The sequence below is a fragment of the Cheilinus undulatus genome, linkage group 3 (genome assembly GCF_018320785.1).
Source record: "Cheilinus undulatus linkage group 3, ASM1832078v1, whole genome shotgun sequence".
NCBI classification, from domain to species: domain Eukaryota; kingdom Metazoa; phylum Chordata; class Actinopteri; order Labriformes; family Labridae; genus Cheilinus; species Cheilinus undulatus.
Window position 1 is genome coordinate 33,376,093 of NC_054867.1, and position 21,881 is coordinate 33,397,973.

Sequence of the window (21,881 nt, forward strand, 5' to 3'; positions counted from 1 at the left end):
CTTCGTTGGCTTTAGCTAGAGCTAACTTAGCTACATAAGCTATGTAAGTAAAGTAGCTATGCTACTTCAGCTTTACAAAATGTTGCTAACATAGCTAACCTAGTGTTGCTAGTTGTAGCTATATTGGCTGTGTAAGCTTTGTTACCTATGTAGCTTTTGTAGCTAACTTAGTTTTGTTAGCTTCCTTAGCCTTAGCTACATTCCCTGCGTTCGAGTATTTTCATGGAGGACAAGCTTTCTTTCCTGTTTACTTGGCTTCATTAGACGTTCTGAAATAAATTTTTGTGGGGCAGGTTTCAGACTTCTTACTCTGGTAGTCTAACCCTTAAACTCGGCCACCTGAACCGAAACATAGCCAACTATGAATTAAGATTCCTTTAGGTCCTCGACTGCTCTGCTTTTAAATGTTACATATGTGGCCCACACAAGCACCGGGGAGAGAGAGCGTTCTGTTTTTATGCCCCAAAACTTTGGGATTCAGTCCCCCTGGACATTATCCAGCTCCACTGAGGTTTTTAAAAGAAAACTGAAGACACATCTTTTTAATTTGGCTTTTAACATACAGTAATTTTTTTCTTTTATATTTTGACCTTAGTGTTATTATTATTATTATTATTATTATTATTATTATTTTAAATCTGTGGTTGTATTTAAATGACTGTTTAATTTTTGTTTTCTAGTTTTTCTTTTCTCTATTTCTTCAGTTTGTCTTATTGTATTCCTTACTGTCTCTCGCTCTCTCTGGTTTTTATTGATCATTGCTGTTTGTTCCTTGTAAAGCACTTTGTGCTACATGTCTTATGTATGAAAGGTGCTATACAAATAAGTCAAGTTGAAGTTCTTAGAGACTTGCTGTGACGTCACATTTAATGTGACTAGTGTGAAAGTATGTGGTTTATTGTCCTGTCTAACAGCTGGAATAACCTCAAAAGAGCTTTTAACACCTTGACAGCCGGTTTTAGACTAATATCCAACATCACCACAAAATACAGTGGTGAGCTGTGTCTAAAAAGTTTAAGCACAGATACATGAATGACTGAATATCAGGAAAACGAACAGAGAGACAGCAAAGACTCAAGCCCACCTCAGACCTGTGGTGAAACCTCCAACCAGCAGCACATCCTTAGGGGGGTTGTAAAGGAGGCGGACCTTAATGCGACCCCCACAGTGGAGCTTCAGATGGTTTTACAATGCCGACCATTTCTCTGAAGCGCATTCAGTAGCTGCTGGCTCTCACAGCGACGGTCCCAATGTGCGTAAAAAGCTACGAGACAAGATAGCCTGATTTTTACATTACTGCTCCAAGGAAGAGAGAATTGACGCACGGAGACAAAGATTGTGATCACCACATTTATTTCACTCATCAGAGGAATTAACTCGGAAAGCTTCGTGACAAGAACCCTTGGTAAGATTAAGGAAATCTTATGTAAGAGAAATAAAAAGCATGCTTGAATTAAAGGGACAAAACAATGTTTTTTCTTCTGAAAGGACTGTGAAGTATTTTAAACCTTAAAAACAGGGGGATTTTTAATGCCAGGGTGATGTGGCAGCCTAGATATTGTTAATATTTGAAGCCTATTTGCTCACATGGCACATAGTAAAGAGACATATGGCTTTGTTTCCTATTATGGGGGTTGGTGGGAAAGGAAGAATGGCATGTTTGGAGCTCCTGCAGTGAGCGCCAAGTCGAGATGTCAGGACCATGTGCCTGAAGGAGAAGGTGACAGATTGTTGTCCATCTATTGTCCGGGTCACTTAGGTTGCCTTGTAACTGGATCGGACTTCAACTCTTATTGCAACAGGTAAAAGCCTGAAAACCGATTATTAGGAGCCATCTGACGGCTGGACCAATGTGCGACTTACACGCAGATTTCACTTCTGTTTGGGCAAAGTGTGGCGCAAGTCTTTCACTTGGAGCGTCTAAAATCCATAACAGCTTCTGCTGAATGAAATTCATTAATTGAAATGTAATTACACTCTGGCTAAGGTGCACGTGCCATTCAGATCCCAAGTGTCTGAATCGTTTTTCTGCAGTTTTCACCTTTACATGTTGATGGTATCCAAGCCACATGGCATCGCGTAAACGCAAAGACAATTCTCCACCCACCAGCAAGCGCATTCCCGACTGAACCTAACAGTCCATAATATGCTTTAATTACCGATGATCAAACAGAAACGTCTTCAATCTGCGTCAGTAAGCATGTTTTAACAGCAGAAGCTCTAACAGCCGGTAGCAGCCTTTTAAAGCACTTTGCCTTTGTTATTGTGGGCTAAATATACTCCTGTGGAGGAAGAGCGCCCTGTGTGGGAAGTTAATGCGGCACATTATCACTCTGCTGCCTGAGCCTTATACATGTGATGTTGTGTTATTATCAGGGAGCTGACAGAAATGTGAAGTACCCCCTTCTGTTCCCCTCAGGAGTGTATGAGCGGTTGTCCACCTGTGTGTTCGTGCTGTCGTTGTTTACATAATCGATACGTGCTTGTGATTTGTGCCCCGCTGTTTCTCCTCTTACGCCGAGTGCCATCTGCTTTTTCACCGCACACTGTGTCATGATCAGCATATTTCATGCTCCAGTTTTTAGTAGTCACGTTTTAAAGAAATCAAAGTAGTTTTCAAACAAAAAACACCAGTTCAGATATTTCAACCGAAATTTGCAGTTTACTTATTATTTGATCAATCAGTAAATCAACCAAGCAGTCATTTATGCAGCACCCATCAGACAAGTTTAATTGTAATTCATAGTGCCTCATGAAAAGTGTAATAAAGAATGATTCAGACACTAACGCCCAGCACTACAGTCAGGGATAACATGATGAAATAAAAAAAAATGGTGGTAAACTTCAGGTGCCTGGCTTTCCATCAGCCAGTATTTTATGCACCTTCTATTTGAAACCAGACTGAAAAACACAAAAACATAAAAATAATCTAAAATAGTCTTTGTGCTGGCTAGGAGGAGGTGGAAAATCTACATTTTTGCAAAAGAAACACATTTGATGACATCCCTGGATGAACACACTGCAGTAAGTATCCAGGGAATTGCACAAGAACTTTATCAAAAGCACTTCGGTTTTGAAAAAATTGTTCAAAACTCCCTGCTTCTATCAATAAAACCCAGCCTCATTTTGTTTATATCTTCTTTCAAGATGAAGTCTTAGTACACTAAGGCAGCGGGGTGTTAAGCCCATTTTTTTGCAGTGTTTTTTCTTGTGCCATCTATGCTCCTCCTGTTCACTTGTAAACTCACAGAAAAGCAGCGGAAGGAAAATGCATTCATTTGCATCCCCTTGGGTGGAATTTTAAAAATCTGTGTAAATCTACATACATGAGGATAATCATGTGTGATGCAATGACAAGATAATGCTTTAATTATTGCTGCCATTGAGCCAAAACCTCCTATCTCCAAAATCAACACTTTTTAGAGAATGAAAGAAAACTGTATTTTTAAATGAATTTTAATGCTGAATGGTGAGCATCTTTTTGACATTCATCTTGGTTTAAACTGTATAAATCCCACTGACAGTTATAAAGGGAGAGCAACAGCACTGATTTATGAAAAAGTAAATATTGCAAAATGGAGATATGAGGTTTTGTCCTGGCGCCAAAAAAGCAAGCCATATAATCTACAGATAATTAGATGTCAGTTTTAACAAAAAAGTTCAGCAAATTCATGGCTATTAATTTTTACAATAAGTAAACTTAAACCTACCCCCTGCTTTGATCCCATATGTTTCAGGCTTGAAAAATTACTGTATAGAAATAATGGCTCTTTATGCTGATGGTCTGCTTTGCTATTATAGCTCATAAAGACGTGTGTATCAATTTCCGAGTGCTGCATCACCACATGAAAATTCCTCAAGGGAGCTTAAAGTTTTTAAATGTTTCTGGCTGTCTCATTTATGGCCTTAAGATTATAGCAAGGGTGCAGGAGACTTTCTGTCAACTTTTAAGAAGCTTACAAGTGTGTTTGGGGTAGCTGGTTCTAATCTTTGACTTTAAAAGCAGCTGATATAGATATGTGATCAATCCCATTTAGTGGTGTTAGTCTGAGGAAAGATGTACTGGTGTTCATGTGAGGCTTTGAGCTCAGTTTTTAAAAGATTTTAGAGTATAGTAAAGACTGAAACAGATTCAGACTTACAGATGACCCGTCCAGAGGACGTTCCTCTGTGTATTTAAGGCTGTGTATGTGAGGGGGGATGTTTTTGACTTTGTCCCCACTCTTAACACTAACACCCTATATGGGTTTTCATGGTGGGTTCATCGTAGAGGAGGATGAGCAGATAAGCGCTGCTGTGGTCATTGACCCGGGTATGTGTGGTGATCAAACTGGCCAAGAGTTTAAGGAGGAGCTGGACAGGTGCGACGTGTGTGTGTGTGTTAGTGTGCAGAGGTCTCTGTTTTATCCATGTGGGAAGCAGCCAGCTGTGCTCTTCTGTCACCCTGAGGAGACCTGTGAATATCTGCGTTTGAGTCAGCTTAAGTGTTAAGTATCAGGCACTCCACAGTTTATTATTATCGTTGTCATGACACTCATAATCTACCAGTCTGGACCTGGCTGCATCATGTGCTGTTGTCTATTTTTATATTTAAGAGATAGGAAAGGCCTGGCTTCATCACCTTTGTTTATATTGCAAGCACACAAGTGAGGAGATTTCTAATGTTGAGGTGGAGAAGAGTTGATGTGATGCTCCAAAGAGAGTGAATAAATGTGTCATTTTTGAAAGACACCTTTCTGGGAAAGAAATTAATGATGCATTCATCCTTTTTTTGTTTATCTCTAGTTCAAAGTATGTCTTTCATGCTACTGAGGTTTAGTTTATGGTGCTAAAACTCCCATGAGTGTGTCCCCTGAGGAGCAATCCCTGCGAAAAAGTAAGCTCTCACAAAGATGTACGCTGCCTTTAAAGTTCTATGAAGAGCCGCATTATAAGACTCTCAATGACTGAATCAACTAAACACCCCTGCCAAGATAAACAAAAAAGCAGTAAATAATCCGGCATGAAAGGGAATTTTACTCACCTTGAGATTTGAAAGCACCTATTTAAGTGGAATAGAAACAACCCGTAAACAATGCTGACACTCTGTCGTATGTCCTTGCATTCATTTTGAGTTGCATTTGTTTCATCTTGGCAAAGATGAGTCTAATTCACTCATTTTGAGCTCTGTTTTTGGTCTCCACCATCCTCTAAAAGAAATACTTGACTCTTTACTGCTCTACATTTTTTCTATGTACTCCAGATTTTGCTATCTTTGGATGTCTTTAACATGGGGGATAACGGGAATTTTTGTGCCAAGTCAGCATATGCTGCCATACTTAACCTGACCTCACGACTACCCATTCAAACACATTCACTGATGACAAGTGTTGCTATGGAGAATTGGCTCAGTATCAGCTCATCTCATCACCAGTGCAGCAGTGTGAATTGGAGTTAAGTGTCTTTCCCAAGGACACATCAACGTGTGACTGTGGAAGCTTGGGATTGAAACTCACAACCTTCCAGATCTGAAATGACGACTCTACCTACTGAGCCACAGTTGGACCATAACAGAAAACCAGCTAGAGTACAATCACTGGGCAGGGAAAGCAAAATCTTGGGTCTGGAACAAGAGTTGTCATGTTTACTAGTGTGAATTTCATAGATAGCAATGACACTGGATTTTTTTTTAAATGATTGTTTATGGGTCATTTTTGCCTTTATTAGATAGGACAGCTGAGGAGAGACAAGAAACCTGGGGAGGTAGAATGTGGGAAGACATGTGCCAAACATGTGCTGAGACTGTGAATTGATGCTGAAACCAGTGCATCAAGGACTATAGTCTCTGCCTATAGGCGCCTGCTCCACGGACTGGGCTACACCAGCACCCTGACCTCAACTGTTAACCTGCAAAATCTCATCAGTACATCCTTGAGTTTGAGTGAACATTTGTGAAAAGTTTAAAGGAAATCCCTCAAAACATTAACAAGATATCCCCTACACAAGCAAGGGGTGAACGCAAGACCCAATAATCTTGACCTTTTAACCTCCAAAATGAAATCCCAGAGTCAAAGTAGACATTTGAGCTGCTCTGTGCACTATTCAGTGTTCTATAACCCTGACTACTGAGTCTTTCCTCCTTCCCTTCACCTCCTTGTCTTGCCTAATCAAAATTGGTTCCCTTTAACAATCCAGACAGGACATCTCAAGGATTAAGCTGCACAGATTGCTCTAGCTGTGTGAACCCCCACCCTAAAGGATGCTGTAGTGGTGAAATTAATCCATCCAATAAACATATGGGTATTTTGAAATCACTTGATCAGTTCATCAGGGGAAAAAGGTAGATTTCAAATGTAAAACAATGAAGGATCTTCTATTATAATCCTCCTCTGATCCAGTGTCCAACTGTAACAATAGAACACAACCCTGAGCAGCAGCACCTGTAGCATTTTAATCCAGGCCATCTATCACTAACATGGACACCAATGTTGAAATTCCTGAATAGCACATATGTGTGTATTTTCTGATGAGGGGTGTTGGCTTACATGCCTCTGCTTTGCAGTGACCGTAAACAGTCCCTAAAGTCAGACTGGACCACCATCAACATCTCTCATGAGGCGTGTTTCTTTTGTATACATCAGTGTTTTATGACGCTCGCTTGTAAAGAAAAGCACAAAAACATGTCACTCAGAGGAGTATGAGTCAATGTGAACTGATCAACGTTGTCATGTCAAAATAGTGATATTTCTGACAAAATCTGTTGTCTTGCTCTATAAAAGCAGCGGTATGGATTCTGCTGAAGGAGGACAGACCTTTAAGTGCTAGAGCTGCCTGAAATGCATGCCTTGGGTTTAATTGGCCAGTAGTCTATACCACCTGCTGCCAGCTGTTGGTTATCGGCTTTTTCTGAGAAAAGTGTCCCGCAGCTTGTCAACGTGTCCTCACAGCTAATGAAAGCTAACTGATTCCTTATGTAACTAACAAGAGAGTATCAGGTTTAAACACGCACTGATTCAAACAGTTTCTTTCACACTTCCCTAAGCATCACCTGTTGTTCTTTGCCTATTAAAGAATCATTTATAGCACAACATAACAGCTATATATAAACAGATAAGCATGATTTGTTTGTGAAAGGTAACACTTTGTCTACTGGGGTCACAGAAATCATGCAAACTAAAAAATCTTCGCAGGAGCTTTAAACTTATGTTCCAACTGCACAATCTTCTTTTTGCTCATACTGGGCTGCGAAAAGTGCTTGACCTCCTCCGCCTGAAGGAGAGGGAGTTCAGGCTAAATGTGATTCTGAGTCATTGTTTTCAAGAGTGTGCAACATCCTCTGAGATGTTCATAGAGTGAAATAAGTTGTGCACTGCTGATATGCAGCCTGAATACAGATGCTACACAGGTTTATGCAACATTAAGAAGAACTGCCACTGATTAGCAGTGTTATTTAAATGACCTCTTAATTTTCTGCAAACATGTTCGTCCTTATTCGAGGTTTTACAGCTTCTATAAAGCATATGAAATCCCTGTTTTTTGCTGTGTCCTTTTATGATCCCTTTAATGATTTAGTCTGTGAGCCAAGAACTATCCAGAGCATGAGGTGAAAGGAGGAAGTCTGCATACAAATCCACACCAACACTTCATCTGGTGTGGGTTATATTTTATTGAATGTTCTGTTGACTTTGTTCTAATGGATTTTTTTGTGCCTGATTTGGTGTTTATTATTTACAGCTACTGTAAGTAAATGCTTCTAAATGTCATCAAATGTTGTTCTGCATTTAAAGCCAGCTCAACCACATGCCAATGACAGAGTGCTGTTTATAGTGTAATACACTATAATGGTGCAGTGAAAGCCATTGTTCTTCCAGAACAGACATCAATAACATTCATTTTTATGATTTTCTCCCACTTCAGTTAAGTCTGAGAAAAGATGAAAGTATTTTTTTTCCTTCTGGCTCAGCAGCTGACTTGTGGTATCTTTTATGTTATGAATCACAGTGGATGGATGTATTGGAGGCACAGCAGAAAGATTAGGGGGCTGCGTGCATTATCAGATAGATAACATATCATTAACAGAATTTTATTTAACATATATTACATCACTCAAAGTACAAAATAATAACAGAATATAATTAAAATGAAAGATCTAATTAGATAACTTTTGAAAAGAAAATCATAAGTGCAAAGAAATACAGAATGATTGTAAACAAAAACACGGCATCCTTGTGGAGTGTTTTCTTTGTCGGCCGTGCTTTTCAAAAGTCTCAAAACTAAAAACCTTTTTCATTGGTCAATGAGAGCAGGCATAATCGAAACGATGCTTGTCATTGGTCGGTGAAAAAGGTTTTTAGACAGCAGCAGATTTTATGATTTAATTAGAACTATAAAGACATTATTTTCAATAAGGTCAAAAGACGGCACAAAAGGCATTCCTTATCATCCAGCAAGGATTTTAAGGAACACTTGGCAACTACACTAGCTATCCAAGCCATGGCTTGGATGCAGCTGCTCGGCCATGGAAACCCATTCCATGAAGCTCTCTACGCACTGTTCTTGAGTTAACCCAAAGGGTTAACTCATGAAGTTTGGAGGTCTGTAGCGACTGACTCTGTGGAAAGTTGGCGACCTCTGCGCACCATGCCACTCAGCATCTGCTGACCCTGCTCTGTCATTTTACGTGGCCTACCACTTCGTGGCTGAGTTGCTGTTGTTCCCAATCGCTTCCACTTTGTTATAATACCACTGACAGTTGACTGTGGAATATTTAGGAGCGAGGAAATTTCATGACTGGACTTGTTGCACAGGTGGCATCATATCACAGCACCACACTGGAGTTCACTGAGCTCCTGAGAGTGACCCATTCTTTCACAAATGTTTGTAGAAACAGTCTGCATGCCTAGGTGCTTGAGTTTATACACCTGTGGTCATGAAAGTGATTGGAACACCTGATTTCAATTATTTGGATGGGTGAGTGAATACTTTTGGCAATATAGTATATGTATTGTAGACTGAAGCCACTGCTGCTTTAAAAGGCTTGATTTCAATTGTCCATATTAATATCAATTTTAATCATGCTCTGAGGTATGTATGTGTAACAGAGAATTTAAATATCACTGATGTTTGGCCAAAACCTTGTATCTCCACAATCACAAGGTTTCAGGGAATTAAAAAATGCTTTTTCAAATATTCAATACTAAACACACAAAAGCTTAAAAACTATATCCTTTTTATCAGACAGTTGTGAATAACAGGAATGAATCCATGAAAAATTGCAGGCAAACTCTTGCACACTGACTCAAAAAAAGATGTTTTTCCCAAATCAATCTGCAGGAGTGTCTTCACAGTAATTTGCCTGCAATTTTGACCAATGAATACAAAAATTTACCTAACATTGGGTGCCAAGGACTTCTGTTTTTGTTGCTATGGCACCACATATGCATCAATAATGTTTAATTTTTTACAGCATTGTTCTGCTGTTTTAAATGATGGTGAGCCCTGAAGAAGGATTTTATGCTATTTTAATCCTTAAACAGAGAAATCATCAGGCAAAGGACACTGACATATTTTTGGGCGCAGTAACAGACTGGACATCCACTGGCAAAACTTTGCCTACAAACACTGGCAGATTATCAACTATTCAGAGTTGTTGGGTCCATATTAAGGATTTTTAGTTCTTTTGTAATCAAAATAAAAGGGATCCCTTCAGCCCACTGTGCTGCAAAGTAAAACAATGATTCAGGTGCTGGCATCGCTGGACATGAGCATGTGCTCCTCTGTCCCCAGCAGGCACGTGGCTGAGATGAGCTGGTGCTGCCAGGCGCCGTTGGCTGAACCTCACGCTTGTTCCTGAGGTGCCACCACATGGGCATCTCCTCATCTACATGTGCTCGGCCACTGCTCCGCACTCATGTCACGACTGCCCTTCTGTCCAGCAGACACAAAGAGAGACAGGGATTGTGGACATTTAACTCTTTGGTTTGTTACCAGTGTAATATTTTTATAGAAGCCATTCTCCTGCATTGACAGTAAACAGGGAGAAGCTAATCATTATTCACCCTCCCACCTGTTCAAACATTTCAAATGTCACCTAAGTGCAGTGACTCAGAATGGGACGTTTCCCTCTTGTGCCCCCTTATGGGCCCTCTTGTTACGTAACAGAACTCACTTTGGGCGGCGCAGCAGTTTGGGTGGTAAAGGTGACCCTCCTGGTGCTCCATATACGATCACATTTCCTTGTCTCAGACTGACAGAAATGAGTATCAAGTATTCTTACAAACAATAAGGATACCAAAAAGGCTGATGTAGATGTTACTTAACAGAACACAGGCTTTTTCATCTATTCGCACCTTTTACCTTGAGTATCCAACAACTTTTGTTACTCTCTCCATTCTCAAAAACACTGAATATATTTAAAGGATCTCATTTTGTATGAATCTTAATGATTATCTTTGTTTCAAATGTGCAGAAAGTCACATATAGATATGAATGCAAACTCTATGTAGGGTTTTAACTGACTTTTAATCACTGATAAATACTTCAGTGATAAAAAATAGGATATTGTCAATATTAGCCAAACAGAAAGATCTGCAAACACTACTCCTTAGAGGAAAAATCCCAGTCCCTTCATATAAGGGATTGTTTACTAGCAGCCTAAAGCACATCTGTGGAGTCGCTAACAAGCTGTCATCTTTCTCCTCTTTAGGAAGGTACAGTACGTGTTTAAAGTGTCACATACAGCTAATCTCTCCAGCCTGCTATTTTCCCATCACCAGATAAAATTACACAGCAGAAATAGGACCGGCAATGTGTCTGTTTAAAGACTCACGTGGTGCCTGGCCTGAATTTACTAATGGTTTTTACACCATGATAGTCTCAGAGGTCATAATGACTCTATCAACAGTGCAGAAAACACCAAATGATGCTTTTTAATGCCTCTAATTAGCCTTAGATAGTTATGGCTTCAATAAAAGTTACCTGGGAAGAAATAGGATTTGTTGCGAGGTTGTCAAAAAAAGATACCCCCCAAAGTAGCTCTGAAAATTACTCACTTAAAGAGCAGCAAAACCCTTATACCACTTATTTCTTTAGATGAAGACGAGATGATGAAGTACTCTTTATTAGTCAAATTGTCACGTTTTAGCACAGAGTATTTAAATTCTACATTTTGATTTACAAATGTGCATGGCAGCTGCCCTCTGTGTGTTGAAATCAACTGCTGCAACTTAATACCTGAAAAATGTCTGCTGCCTGATTGTGTACTAAGTGATGTACTGAGCTCAAGAGTTACGTCCCACTTTTGTCCACGACCATTAACTTCACTAATAGCAGCTGACAGAAACTTGCCGCTTCACCAATCAGAGAATCTGCTTTCAGATTAACAATAGAAGATGAAGAAGAAACTTCTCAGTAGAAACAATGGGGTCTTCTTCTTCTTCTGGTGGAAGAAAACAATGCTTTCTGAAGTGCAGCTATTCAATGACATCAACTCAAAATGCCCCTTAATCAGCTCTAGAAGCGCCCTCAAACGGGTAGCTAGGTTGTAATGGAAAAGCAAATCCCCTGCCACTCTTGGCTGCCATGCTGAGTCAAACCAAGTAAATTCAAGCCTAATGGAAAAGCCCCAGTAGTGCTGTTGCCCAAGACTGAATAAACCGTGTCTTTCTTTAATCTTGTTTGTGTCTTCAACATGATCATAGATCTTATAAGTTTGTTGTAAAACAACCATTAAAGCTACTAGCCGTGGCAGATTTGAGCAGAACAAGGACGTGCAAAGTTTGGATTGATCAATCAATAAGACACAATGATGTGACGGTCACGGATTGTGGGTTGTGGTAGATTGCAACGATAGATTTCTGTTTCCTTTTGAATATGTTTTAAGTAACCAAAGCTTGTTTCAGGAAATGTCCGCATAAGCACGGAACCCTTAAAAAAAAGCTGTAGTATATATGCCAAGCCTGTAAGCGGTGCTGTAATGCTGCCACTGAAATGCACCAAAAAGAGAGAAGAAGATTACGGAGCATGTTTATAAAGCACAAACACAACCCTGTAATCCGCCATTGTTGTCTTGGCTTGGCCCGCGTATGGAGAAGGGTCTAGCTGCAGCCGCAGCCATTGCAAACCACGCTCCATACAAAACACGCCCCATCGGTCCATACAATAAATTAATTCTAACCCTAACCAGTGGAATTTAAATGCTAAACCTAACCCCAGGAAGCTAATTAATTAAGATATATACCTACCCCAATGAGTTACCCCTAAATCTAACCAGTGGAAATTAAAATACTAAACCTAACCTAAAGCTAATTAATGCCTATCTAAACTAATCTAAGTTAACCTTCAACTAAGCAAATAGCACAAGTGAGCATGTTTTGTAGGGGGCGTGGTTTGTACGGTACCTGCGGCTGCAGTTGAGTATTATTGCGCGTATGCTGCGTAAGTGGGCTATGCTACGTACAGCGTAATCGTTTCAAGAGAGATGCTGTTGGCTGTCCACACAGAGACGAAATGGAAGGCGTATACAGATTTGTTCACTCTGGGACCCAGTTTCAGCCCTGTCCACAATTTTCTGAAGGTATTGTTTGATATTCCAGGGTAGAAGGCTGTTACTATTTAAACACCTCAGTTGGCGCTGCAACAAAAACATGCAAATACACTTAATTTAGGAGAGACTCAATACGAGTTCAAAAATGATTTATTTTAAAAGTTTGTAATTGTTTGAAATTGTGAAACATCTTTCACGACTAGACTCTATGATGTCTTTATGAACAGATTAAATGGGTAGTAAGTAGAATATCCCCTATGGAGACTAGACACAGGTGGTTGTGGTGGAAGGAGTAGAATAAGATGAGGAATGGACTCCTAAGGAGCAGACCTCTTAAAATTTGACCCAGACACAGATGAGATGATGAGAAGAGATGCAGAATTGCAGAAAGAATCTAGACCTGAACACTAATGAAATGTAATGAAGGTAGCTGGGGTGGAGGAGGGTTGCAGCAGTTGCATTGAAACAACTGACTGCAGAAAAGAGGAGAACATATTTTAAATATGACAGCATCGAATAGATTGAGAGAGGCTGTGGAGGAAAGGGTTTGGCTCAGAATTTAAGGGAGCAGACGCCCATTTCAGCTGATTACCAGAGCAGGAAAACAGAGCAAGTGATTATAAATGCATGAAAGGATGAATGGAAATGAAACAGTCTTCATGATTTAACAAATGTGAAGTCAAAAATATCTCATTAAACTTTTAGTTTTAATTCCAGATAAAGATAATTTCAAGATAGGAAAAGCAAAGGCTAATCTAAGTTTGAGTGAGTTTGCATTTAAAACTCTCAGTGGAAGTTCTTTTGTTGGTTCTGAGGCTCATGGTTACATATTTGCTTTCCTTTATTTCTTTTAGTCACAATTCAGTTTCTATAACCTTCACCATGCATTTGATTTAAATTCAATAACAGCATTCAGTAAAAGACTGCCAAGAACAGCAAACCACCATGAATGCTCAATGGAAATGCAGTAATAGTCTCCACTCTGCACATATGCATTACATATCTCAAGGTTATATATGTTCAGCACTTTGTCATGGGGTGGAGATGTGTAAACATCATGAAACTGAATATCGAGCACCCACAGGATCTATTTACTGTAAATGGAGAGGTTAAAGCAGTCATCTGCTGTTTGCTTCTAATTCCAGAACAACTTCCTGTGCCATAGGGGAAATGCAAATGTAGTATTTCTTTGAGATTTGAATCGCGTCTTATGTGAAACTACAGCTTCGACTCAACTGTGAGATAAACTTCTCACATTTTTCCTCCCTGGAAATGATCCTTATCAAGCCCAGTGTTTAGACAGACATTATTGACATTAGGGGCTTTTACGTTTGTGGTTACGTTGAGGGCAGTGTTAACTTTGTGCAAATAAAGTGACTCATGAGATTATGCGATATAGGTCTTACGAAAGTTCACAACTTTATTTCAACTATAAATGAGACCGGCTCCAGATGTTGATCTGGCACAAAATTTTATGAGGGTGACAAAGTCGATCATTTATTGACCACATTTCCTGGAGACTGTGTTTAGTTTGGAGAGTGTGTTGTTTTATGCCCCTCAGGTTTCTTTTTTCTATCTGAAGTGTGTGGTATCAATGGCCCTCTTTAACTGTACTGTGTGAATAGCACTAACTGTGATCCTCTGGCTGAGGCGACGCTGTGGAAACAATTGAGCTGCTGTACATTTGTTCAGCGGAAGCAGCTATCAACACACAATCAGCTCTCTGAGTTCACACTGTGAAACTGAGAGGAGGATTCACTTGTGTCACCGGGGTCATCAGAGGCAATGGTGGTTATTTTAGTTCCTAATTAATTAGGATGTTAATACAGGAGCCCTATGAGGACATCCATCTACAGCACTGTGCAGAACATTTAGGGATGTTTGGTCTAAAAACTGAGGCTGAAGTAAGGTGTAGATGGCGAGCAGTATGAGGATCCCATCAGACAGGAAGGAGGCTCGACACAACCCTGGTAGTGCTTTGGATGTTCTTGCATGCTACTAGGGGCATGGGGAAATAACTGAGCGTAGTAATACTGCTGAAAGGGTGGGTTGTAGCTGAGCTTGACCTTGGCTGACGAGAGACACTTGTGTTTATTGACATGTGTTGAGCTTGACTCAGGCCCTCTATGCCTAAAACGTATGCCGATGACTGTATATATTTGATATGAATCTATTTTCCTGTCATAACCATCAAGTCATTAGAAAGTATTCATTCAGTATCATTGGACAAAGTCTGAGTGACATCAACCATTTGGTTACTGACGGGGTCTTCTAAAGCTAATCTGCAGTGACTACCAAATTGAAAACGCTGTCTCAGAATATTTTTCAGTCAACCTAGTAACAGACAAAAGGGTGGCATTGAAGTTGGCCACAAAGCCTCCTGACAAATAGCTATAACACGTTGGCTAGCTGTCATATAAGTCATGGCCCTAATTCTGCATAATTCACATCCTTTCTAAAACCAAAATAGCATAGTTATAAAAAAAACACTTTACAGTGTGTGCCAATAAAGACAAGAACTATTCCAACCAATGTTGTTTTTTAAACAGGATTTAAACATGTTTATTTCTGCATAATATGAACTCTACTCCTTCTGCACCAGCTTCAAGTGGACACTGGAGGAATTGCAGTTTTTTTCACTTTAGCATTGGTTTTATTTTTGCAACCATGGAGGTAGCTACTTGGTCATAACACTATTTTTCCTGTGTTAATGAGCAGTCATTTCTTTCAAAAGCTCAAGAAATAGACTCATTATCACAGGAAATCCAGTAACTTCATGAGATAACTTATAAAAAGTGAAAATCTCAGGACAGCAAGCAGAAACTACTCAATATCATGGGAAAATGATGTAAAATGAATTGTATGTGTGCTGGGCTTCCATATGATAATGAGTTTTTTTCCAAGGAACATTACTCTTTATTGTTTGACAGTGAAATAAAGTTGCTTCCACCTCATGTAGATACCAAATCCCCACACTCAACCAGGAAGCTTTGAGCTGAAATGTATCATTATAGTACTATGGTAATAACTGTTTTGCAAAGTGGTTTCTCTGTAATTTCAGTCCTGCTGTTGTGAGTGACTTAGACTCTTGTGTTTATTTTTGTCCATAAGAATACTGTGAGAATCAGCAGGGTTGTAACATTTACCAAAACAAGAGTCAAATCAAGAGCAAACTAAAGTGGAAAAAACTCAAATAGACCTTGACCTTTGATCTGGTTTGCTTTTGTTGGTATTAAAAGTCTGGACACCAGAAATATTTACCGTAATGTTTTCCAGGATTTGACTTCATGCTGTGATTATTTGTGGCTGCATACAGTTCATGTTAGTGCATGTATGGCTGGAGTGCAAGTGAATGGAATAAATAAGTGAAATAGTTAAGGTTTAGAATATTGAAAGTCACCATATCAACCATAGAAAATATTTTTTCGAAAGACATAAATGAGGTGCAGACTATAATTAATTATTGAATTCAAGACATTTTGGACAATGCTATGCTTCCAACTTTGTGGCAACTGTTTGGAGAAGGCCCTTCTCTATTCCAACATGACTGTGCCCCAGTGCACAAAGCAAGGACTATAAAGGCATGGTTTGACTAGATCGTTGTGGAAGAACTGGAACAGAGATTGCATGCCAGGCCCTCTCCAGCAACATCAGTGACTGACCTCATAGTTTCTCTGCAGAATGAATGGGCACAAAATGCCACAGAAACACTCCAAAATCTTGTGGAAAGCCTTACAAGAAGAGTGGAGGCTGTTATGGCTGCAAAAGAGGGGCCAACTCCATAAACATGTATTTGAATACAAGTCTTTACAGTCCCTGCTGGTGTAATGGTCAGGCAGCCAAATACTATTGTCTATATAATGTATGTGCCTTTCAAAGTAGTGCCCAGTCAATGTCAAATTTTTCCATTTATAGAAGTATCTCCATCCAGATTTGTAGTCCAAAGTTGTTTCAGTTTCCACAGTGCACACTCACACTCAGCAAACCATTCTATACCAAATGACATTTGACCCCCAAAGTCTAGCCCTTTTGACTAGCAACATGTTCATTTTCCTTCATGTTTCTCATGAATGTTCTTTCTCTCTCTGCCTTAGATATCCAACTCTCTGAGTGACAATAAACGAACATCCTCATCAAACAGTCACAAGGAAAAGAGAGACTTTTACGTCTTGAAAAATGGAGCCTTCCCAGTCAGAGATGAACATCTTATCTAACGGGAAGAGTCATGACCTCGGAGATGACACAGGTGTGCCTACGAAGACGTTTCCAGAGGAGGACCAGTGAGTATTCTCCCTTCACTTAGAGGACAAATGCCGCCCTATGACACTCATATACTGGTAATGACATTTTAACACAGCATGTGTAAAGCACTGTGTAAACTCAGTCTTTTGTCTTTCTGTACTATTTGTGTGTCCCTGTATGATTTAAAGTAAATCAACTGACTTTTAACACAGCCAGAAATCTCTTACTTCACATTTACATGTACTTTTGTCTGATGTTTCTAATGAATAATGAGCAGGATAACAGATATAAGAAGTATACGGTGTTACTGACTTCCTGCATACTCTTCCCTTTTTAAATGCATGTTTACCTTTTTTTTGCTCACCTCAACCGGTGGATCCTTATAAAGAAATGGCACTCAAACAGTCAGGTATGTCTGTGAAGATTTGTCTTGAGGTGTTTTTAATGTTTGTGCATGATCTTCATAAAAACAAAGAGCAGGGGACTTTGAATGTACGTTTATGGAAAATATGTGTACAGCTGTTGAAGAGTAAAGACAGACTCGGCTAAACTGTGACAAATTCACCCGCTAGATTTGACGATCCTGAGGGAGGACTGGAGCACGAGGAATTTCTGCCCACTGCAGATGGAAAGAAACCAATACGCTTCACAGACGTAAGTTTAAGAGTTAACAGAGGATATTTTCGATTTTCTCATTTCATTTCAAAACTTCATCTAAACCCTGTAAATCCACTGTTTTAAGATAATGACTTAAAAACAGGTTTTTCCTGATACTTAATTATTTTTCAATTATCTTTTTCTAACAAGACACAAAAATGCAAACATTGCCAGTAATTCAAAAATGTTCAATTCAGAGGGTACAATATTAGTAACATCAGGATTTTTTTAGGCAATTTCACAATATTCCAGCTTTATGTTCTACTTTAGGGCTAATGAGAGCATAGAGAAAAGCTTACATGCTCTCAACTGTGCAGAGTGATGAAAATAGTATCATATCATCTGCATAAAGATGGATATTACAAGGAAAAGAAGACTATCCAACAACATATACATGTGATCAAGTTTAACTCAAGACTACAGGCCATCTGACTGAAAAAATAAACCAATCAACCATGTTTATTGTAAGATTTTAATTAAGTTAATTGTATTTTATCAGAATTATTTTTGATACTAAATATTTTTTCCAATTACAGCCAATAAAATTAGTTCCCTTTACCCACCCACTCAAAGTTAACAAGTACGTAAAAGGACATTGCAAAAAGATTTTTAAAAAAAGTAGAAAACCAAGAACTTAGTACATAAAACTGAATAACTAACTCTGACAATAAGTAAATCAGTAAACATATGAGAAGGATGGAACAAATAAGTGTTAAAATAAGAAGAGACAAAAATAGATACATAAGTAAATAAATAAAAAAATAAAAATCCTCCTTTACTTTCACAGAATTTTCAGTTAAACATAATTAAAACATAATACTTCACATTGACATAGTAAATAAATGAATAAGTAAATATTTTTTTTCTTTTCTGGTGGACTCAGATTTTTAACACATTCAGTAAAAGTAGACAAGGTCACTCAGATTTTCTCATTTGGCTGTATTTGGTTATCTCAGAGAGCATTTCCTTAATCCTGCCATCAATAGATGGATGTGTATTAAACATAATCATCTTGTCTGCTTTTCTTTTGCTTCTTCAGTTTGAAGGAAAAACCTCCTTTGGGATGTCTGTCTTTAACCTGGGTAATGCAATTATGGGAAGTGGAATCCTGGGATTAGCCTACGCCATGGCCAACACTGGTATTCTTCTGTTCTGGTGGGTAACTGAAGTATGATCATGAACACTATTTCCTTTAGAAAATCACCTGCCCTCTTACTAACACAAACAATGAAGGCTATTTAAAGGGGGGTGATTTCTTTTCTATCAAAGAGTTTCTGTTCATTTGTTTATATAGATGAATGGCATTAAATCGCTGAAGTGAGTGGCCGGAGGTTATTTGCAGTTGGAAGATTCTCCAGTGTTTTCTCTCAGGTGTTACAGCTAAGTGGTGGGTTGCTTGGGTGGTGCCATGAAAGGCCAGAATGTTTCTGGATACTTCCAGGAGTGATTTAGTATCTTTCATGACATCTAGTTTCCGTCATGAAATTTTGCATGTCGTCCTTTGATACGGCCCCCTGACACTCCGGTTGCTTCATACAGATCCCTGAAAGGCCATACCCCAGAATAACCGTTCCTCCTGACCCTGTGTGAGGCATCTGGATGGCTCATTTACTTTCCCTGGCTTCTTACAGAAAGCTGTCAGACCATGACCCTAGTTGTTTTGGTCATGTAGTCTGTGTTTGTTTAGCTGTTAAGAGCAAGTAGCAGGACTGGAAAAGTGAGAGACCCAAAGGTCAGTGAAAACAGAAAACAATTCAGTGTTAAAGACTGTAAAGCAAGATATACCACATAACGTAGGAGGCTGAATGTCATTTCATCTGAAGCTTGTCTTAGAATTTGGGTCAGTGGTGTTATAACTATAATTAGTGGTGACTTATTTGATGCAACTGGATAAATACTAAGCAGGAATAGGTGCATGAGACATCTCTGTATCATTTACATGAGTTTCCAAAACAACCTGGTGCAATAAACAGCAGTAAGCAGAAGGTTCAGTATCATCAAGACAAACCAAGTCAAACATTTAAAAAATATATTCAAAGGTTTGTTCAAAACACACAAAGCACCTTGGGAAAACAACTCAAGGGATCAGGATGGCTATTGCTAGAGCGAGTTATTACAAAAGTAAAAGCATATAAGAAATGTACAGAATAGTAAAAGTTGTACAGGTTTTCACCATATGACATACAATCAGTTTGATGCTTGCAAACTTCTTAGTTGATTGCAGAGTATGTGATGTCACAGGTCAACAAGCAGAAGGTCAGACGTGTTAAAAGGTGGCATAGAGTTGGACGTACTTACGTCATACTGGTTCATCATGGTGCAAGTATCTGAGCAGAGGACAGTTGCCAAAGTACATGGCCTAGTTAAGCTGTAACTGTAGTTCAGTGAAGCTGTCAAGTAAACATACTGACTGATGCAATCATTCGTATACAAGTGCATCTAAATAAATTTAAAATATCACGTAAAAGTTCATTTTTTTCCAGTGATTTACTTAAGAAAGTTACATTTCCATATATTCTAGATTCATCTCATAAAAAGAATACATTTCTATGACCAAACAGAGCAGCATAATCTTCATCAAGATTAAAACAACAAAAGTATTGAAATATTTTACTTTCTATAAGATAAATTTAGAATATATGGAAGTTTAACCTTCTGTTGTAAAACAAAGAAAAACAAACAAACCTTTATATGACATTCTAATGTTCTGAGACACACCTGTAAGCATCCTATTGGAACATGCAAAGGCACTTTTTTGGGACCGAATTTCACCATTTACACGACTTTGATGACAACGCTTCATAACAGGTTCACTCCTACAGTATGTTTGGCTTTTTCTCCTTCAGTAGCAGCTCTTTTCAAAGCAAATATCCCTCCCTTATTGTGACTGGTGTAGGGATTACAGCCTGTAGTGTCTTGATCCAACAGCAGAGATACAAATAGACAGTCCTAGTTCTCGTCAGCATATTTCCAGTGAGGCACAGAAATAGAGCAGGCAAGAAAAGCCCGTTGCAGTCCAGAATATTTCACCAAGCTGTCAAGATCAAGAGGAGGATATTTTTGCATGTAGACATAGCGAGATGAAACCTGTTAAATAAATGCTTGTTTGTGTGTTGCTTCTTGAGTAGAAACCTCCATCTTTCTGCTTGCAGACACGGGGAAATATGACATTTTAGATTTTCCTGAAAAATGGTCTGAAAAGTTGTGAGAAAGATGACGGATTTGGTGTCAAACTCTGACCTTTAGGAATGCTGACCTGAGATCTTGTTCAGGACTCTTTGTCTGTGTGGGATGACAAAATTCTCTGACAAAGAAAAGGTTGTGGGAAATCAGCTTTCATCCATGTGTGGGACTATTGATTTCTATCAAAGGAAAACATTTAGGTTCTCTCATGAAAAGACCTCTTGTATTAAGATGGCCTTGATCAATGTGTTACACGCTGAATATCTGCCATTGTGTCCCAATAACACAATGAGCAGTTCAGATCGATGGACTTTAAATGTGGTGAAAAATGATGTGGGGGGAAATCAGTGGCAAGGTCTTCAGCTTCCCAGGCTTTACAAAAAGGGTTTTCTTTTAAACATGCCAGATCAAATTATAAATCGTGCTGATTCTGCTGTAACATCTGAGAGCTTGTACTATTCATCACAACCTAATGCAGCTTACTGACTCTAATGTAAATGAAAACTGGACTTTAGGGAACTGTCAGGATTATAACTCAAGAGGAGCGGTAGATATGGTGCACTAAAGGGTACAGAAATGGAACCCACAGATGTAATTCTCCCTTCTGTCTTGTGTCGCAGGTTTCTTCTAACTGCAGTTGCAGCGTTGTCATCTTATTCCATTCATCTTCTGCTTAAATCCTCAGGCATTGTGGGTAAGAAATGTGTCTTGTGTCTGCCTTTTGAAAGGGCTTAGGCGTTCATAGAGTGTATGGCTACATTGCCAAATCAAATGATTTTACTCTTTCACTGATTTTATAAATCGATTATGGTAAGTAGAATTTGGCTTTTTTGACCAGAAAAATGACAGAATAACCTGTTTAATGCCAAAGTGATAACAAATGTATGTCAATTAAATAAAAATATGTTCAAAAATATAAATGATTGCATAAATTTTCACCCCCTTTCAAGTAACTGAGATTTTTTTTTTTAAGTGTAAAATCTCGTCTCATGGGCCCAAATCTCGTCTCATCTCGTCTCATCACACCCCTACTATTTATACGGTCACTTATTATGGTTTACATTTTTCAAATTAACATTCATTCGTAGAAGTCTGTTTCCACTTTGACATTAAAAAAGTTTTCTTTGTATGTTTTTTGGTAAAAGAAATATATATTGTGACCATGGCTGATTTATAAAAATCAGGGTAAAACATCCAAGGAGGTGAATACTTTTATGGGCACTGTATGTTATCAAAATAAGTTAAGAGTCGTGCTAGCTGGTAGGCCTAAATGAGG

The 21,881-nt window shown here is 38.9% G+C and overlaps 1 protein-coding gene across 1 annotated transcript in view; it reads left to right on the top strand.

Moving 5' to 3' along the window:
• The first annotated feature begins 1,179 nt into the window (after nt 1-1,179).
• slc38a3b (solute carrier family 38 member 3b) overlaps nt 1,180-21,881 on the top strand; it is a 41,209-nt gene continuing 20,507 nt past the window's right edge. Inside the window, exons 1-6 of the mRNA XM_041783955.1 lie at nt 1,180-1,405; nt 16,618-16,803; nt 17,154-17,174; nt 17,338-17,419; nt 18,462-18,577; nt 21,226-21,299. Coding sequence (XP_041639889.1) covers nt 16,700-16,803; nt 17,154-17,174; nt 17,338-17,419; nt 18,462-18,577; nt 21,226-21,299 — 397 coding nt within the window. The 5' untranslated portion in view covers nt 1,180-1,405; nt 16,618-16,699. The remainder of the gene's footprint in view (nt 1,406-16,617; nt 16,804-17,153; nt 17,175-17,337; nt 17,420-18,461; nt 18,578-21,225; nt 21,300-21,881) is intronic.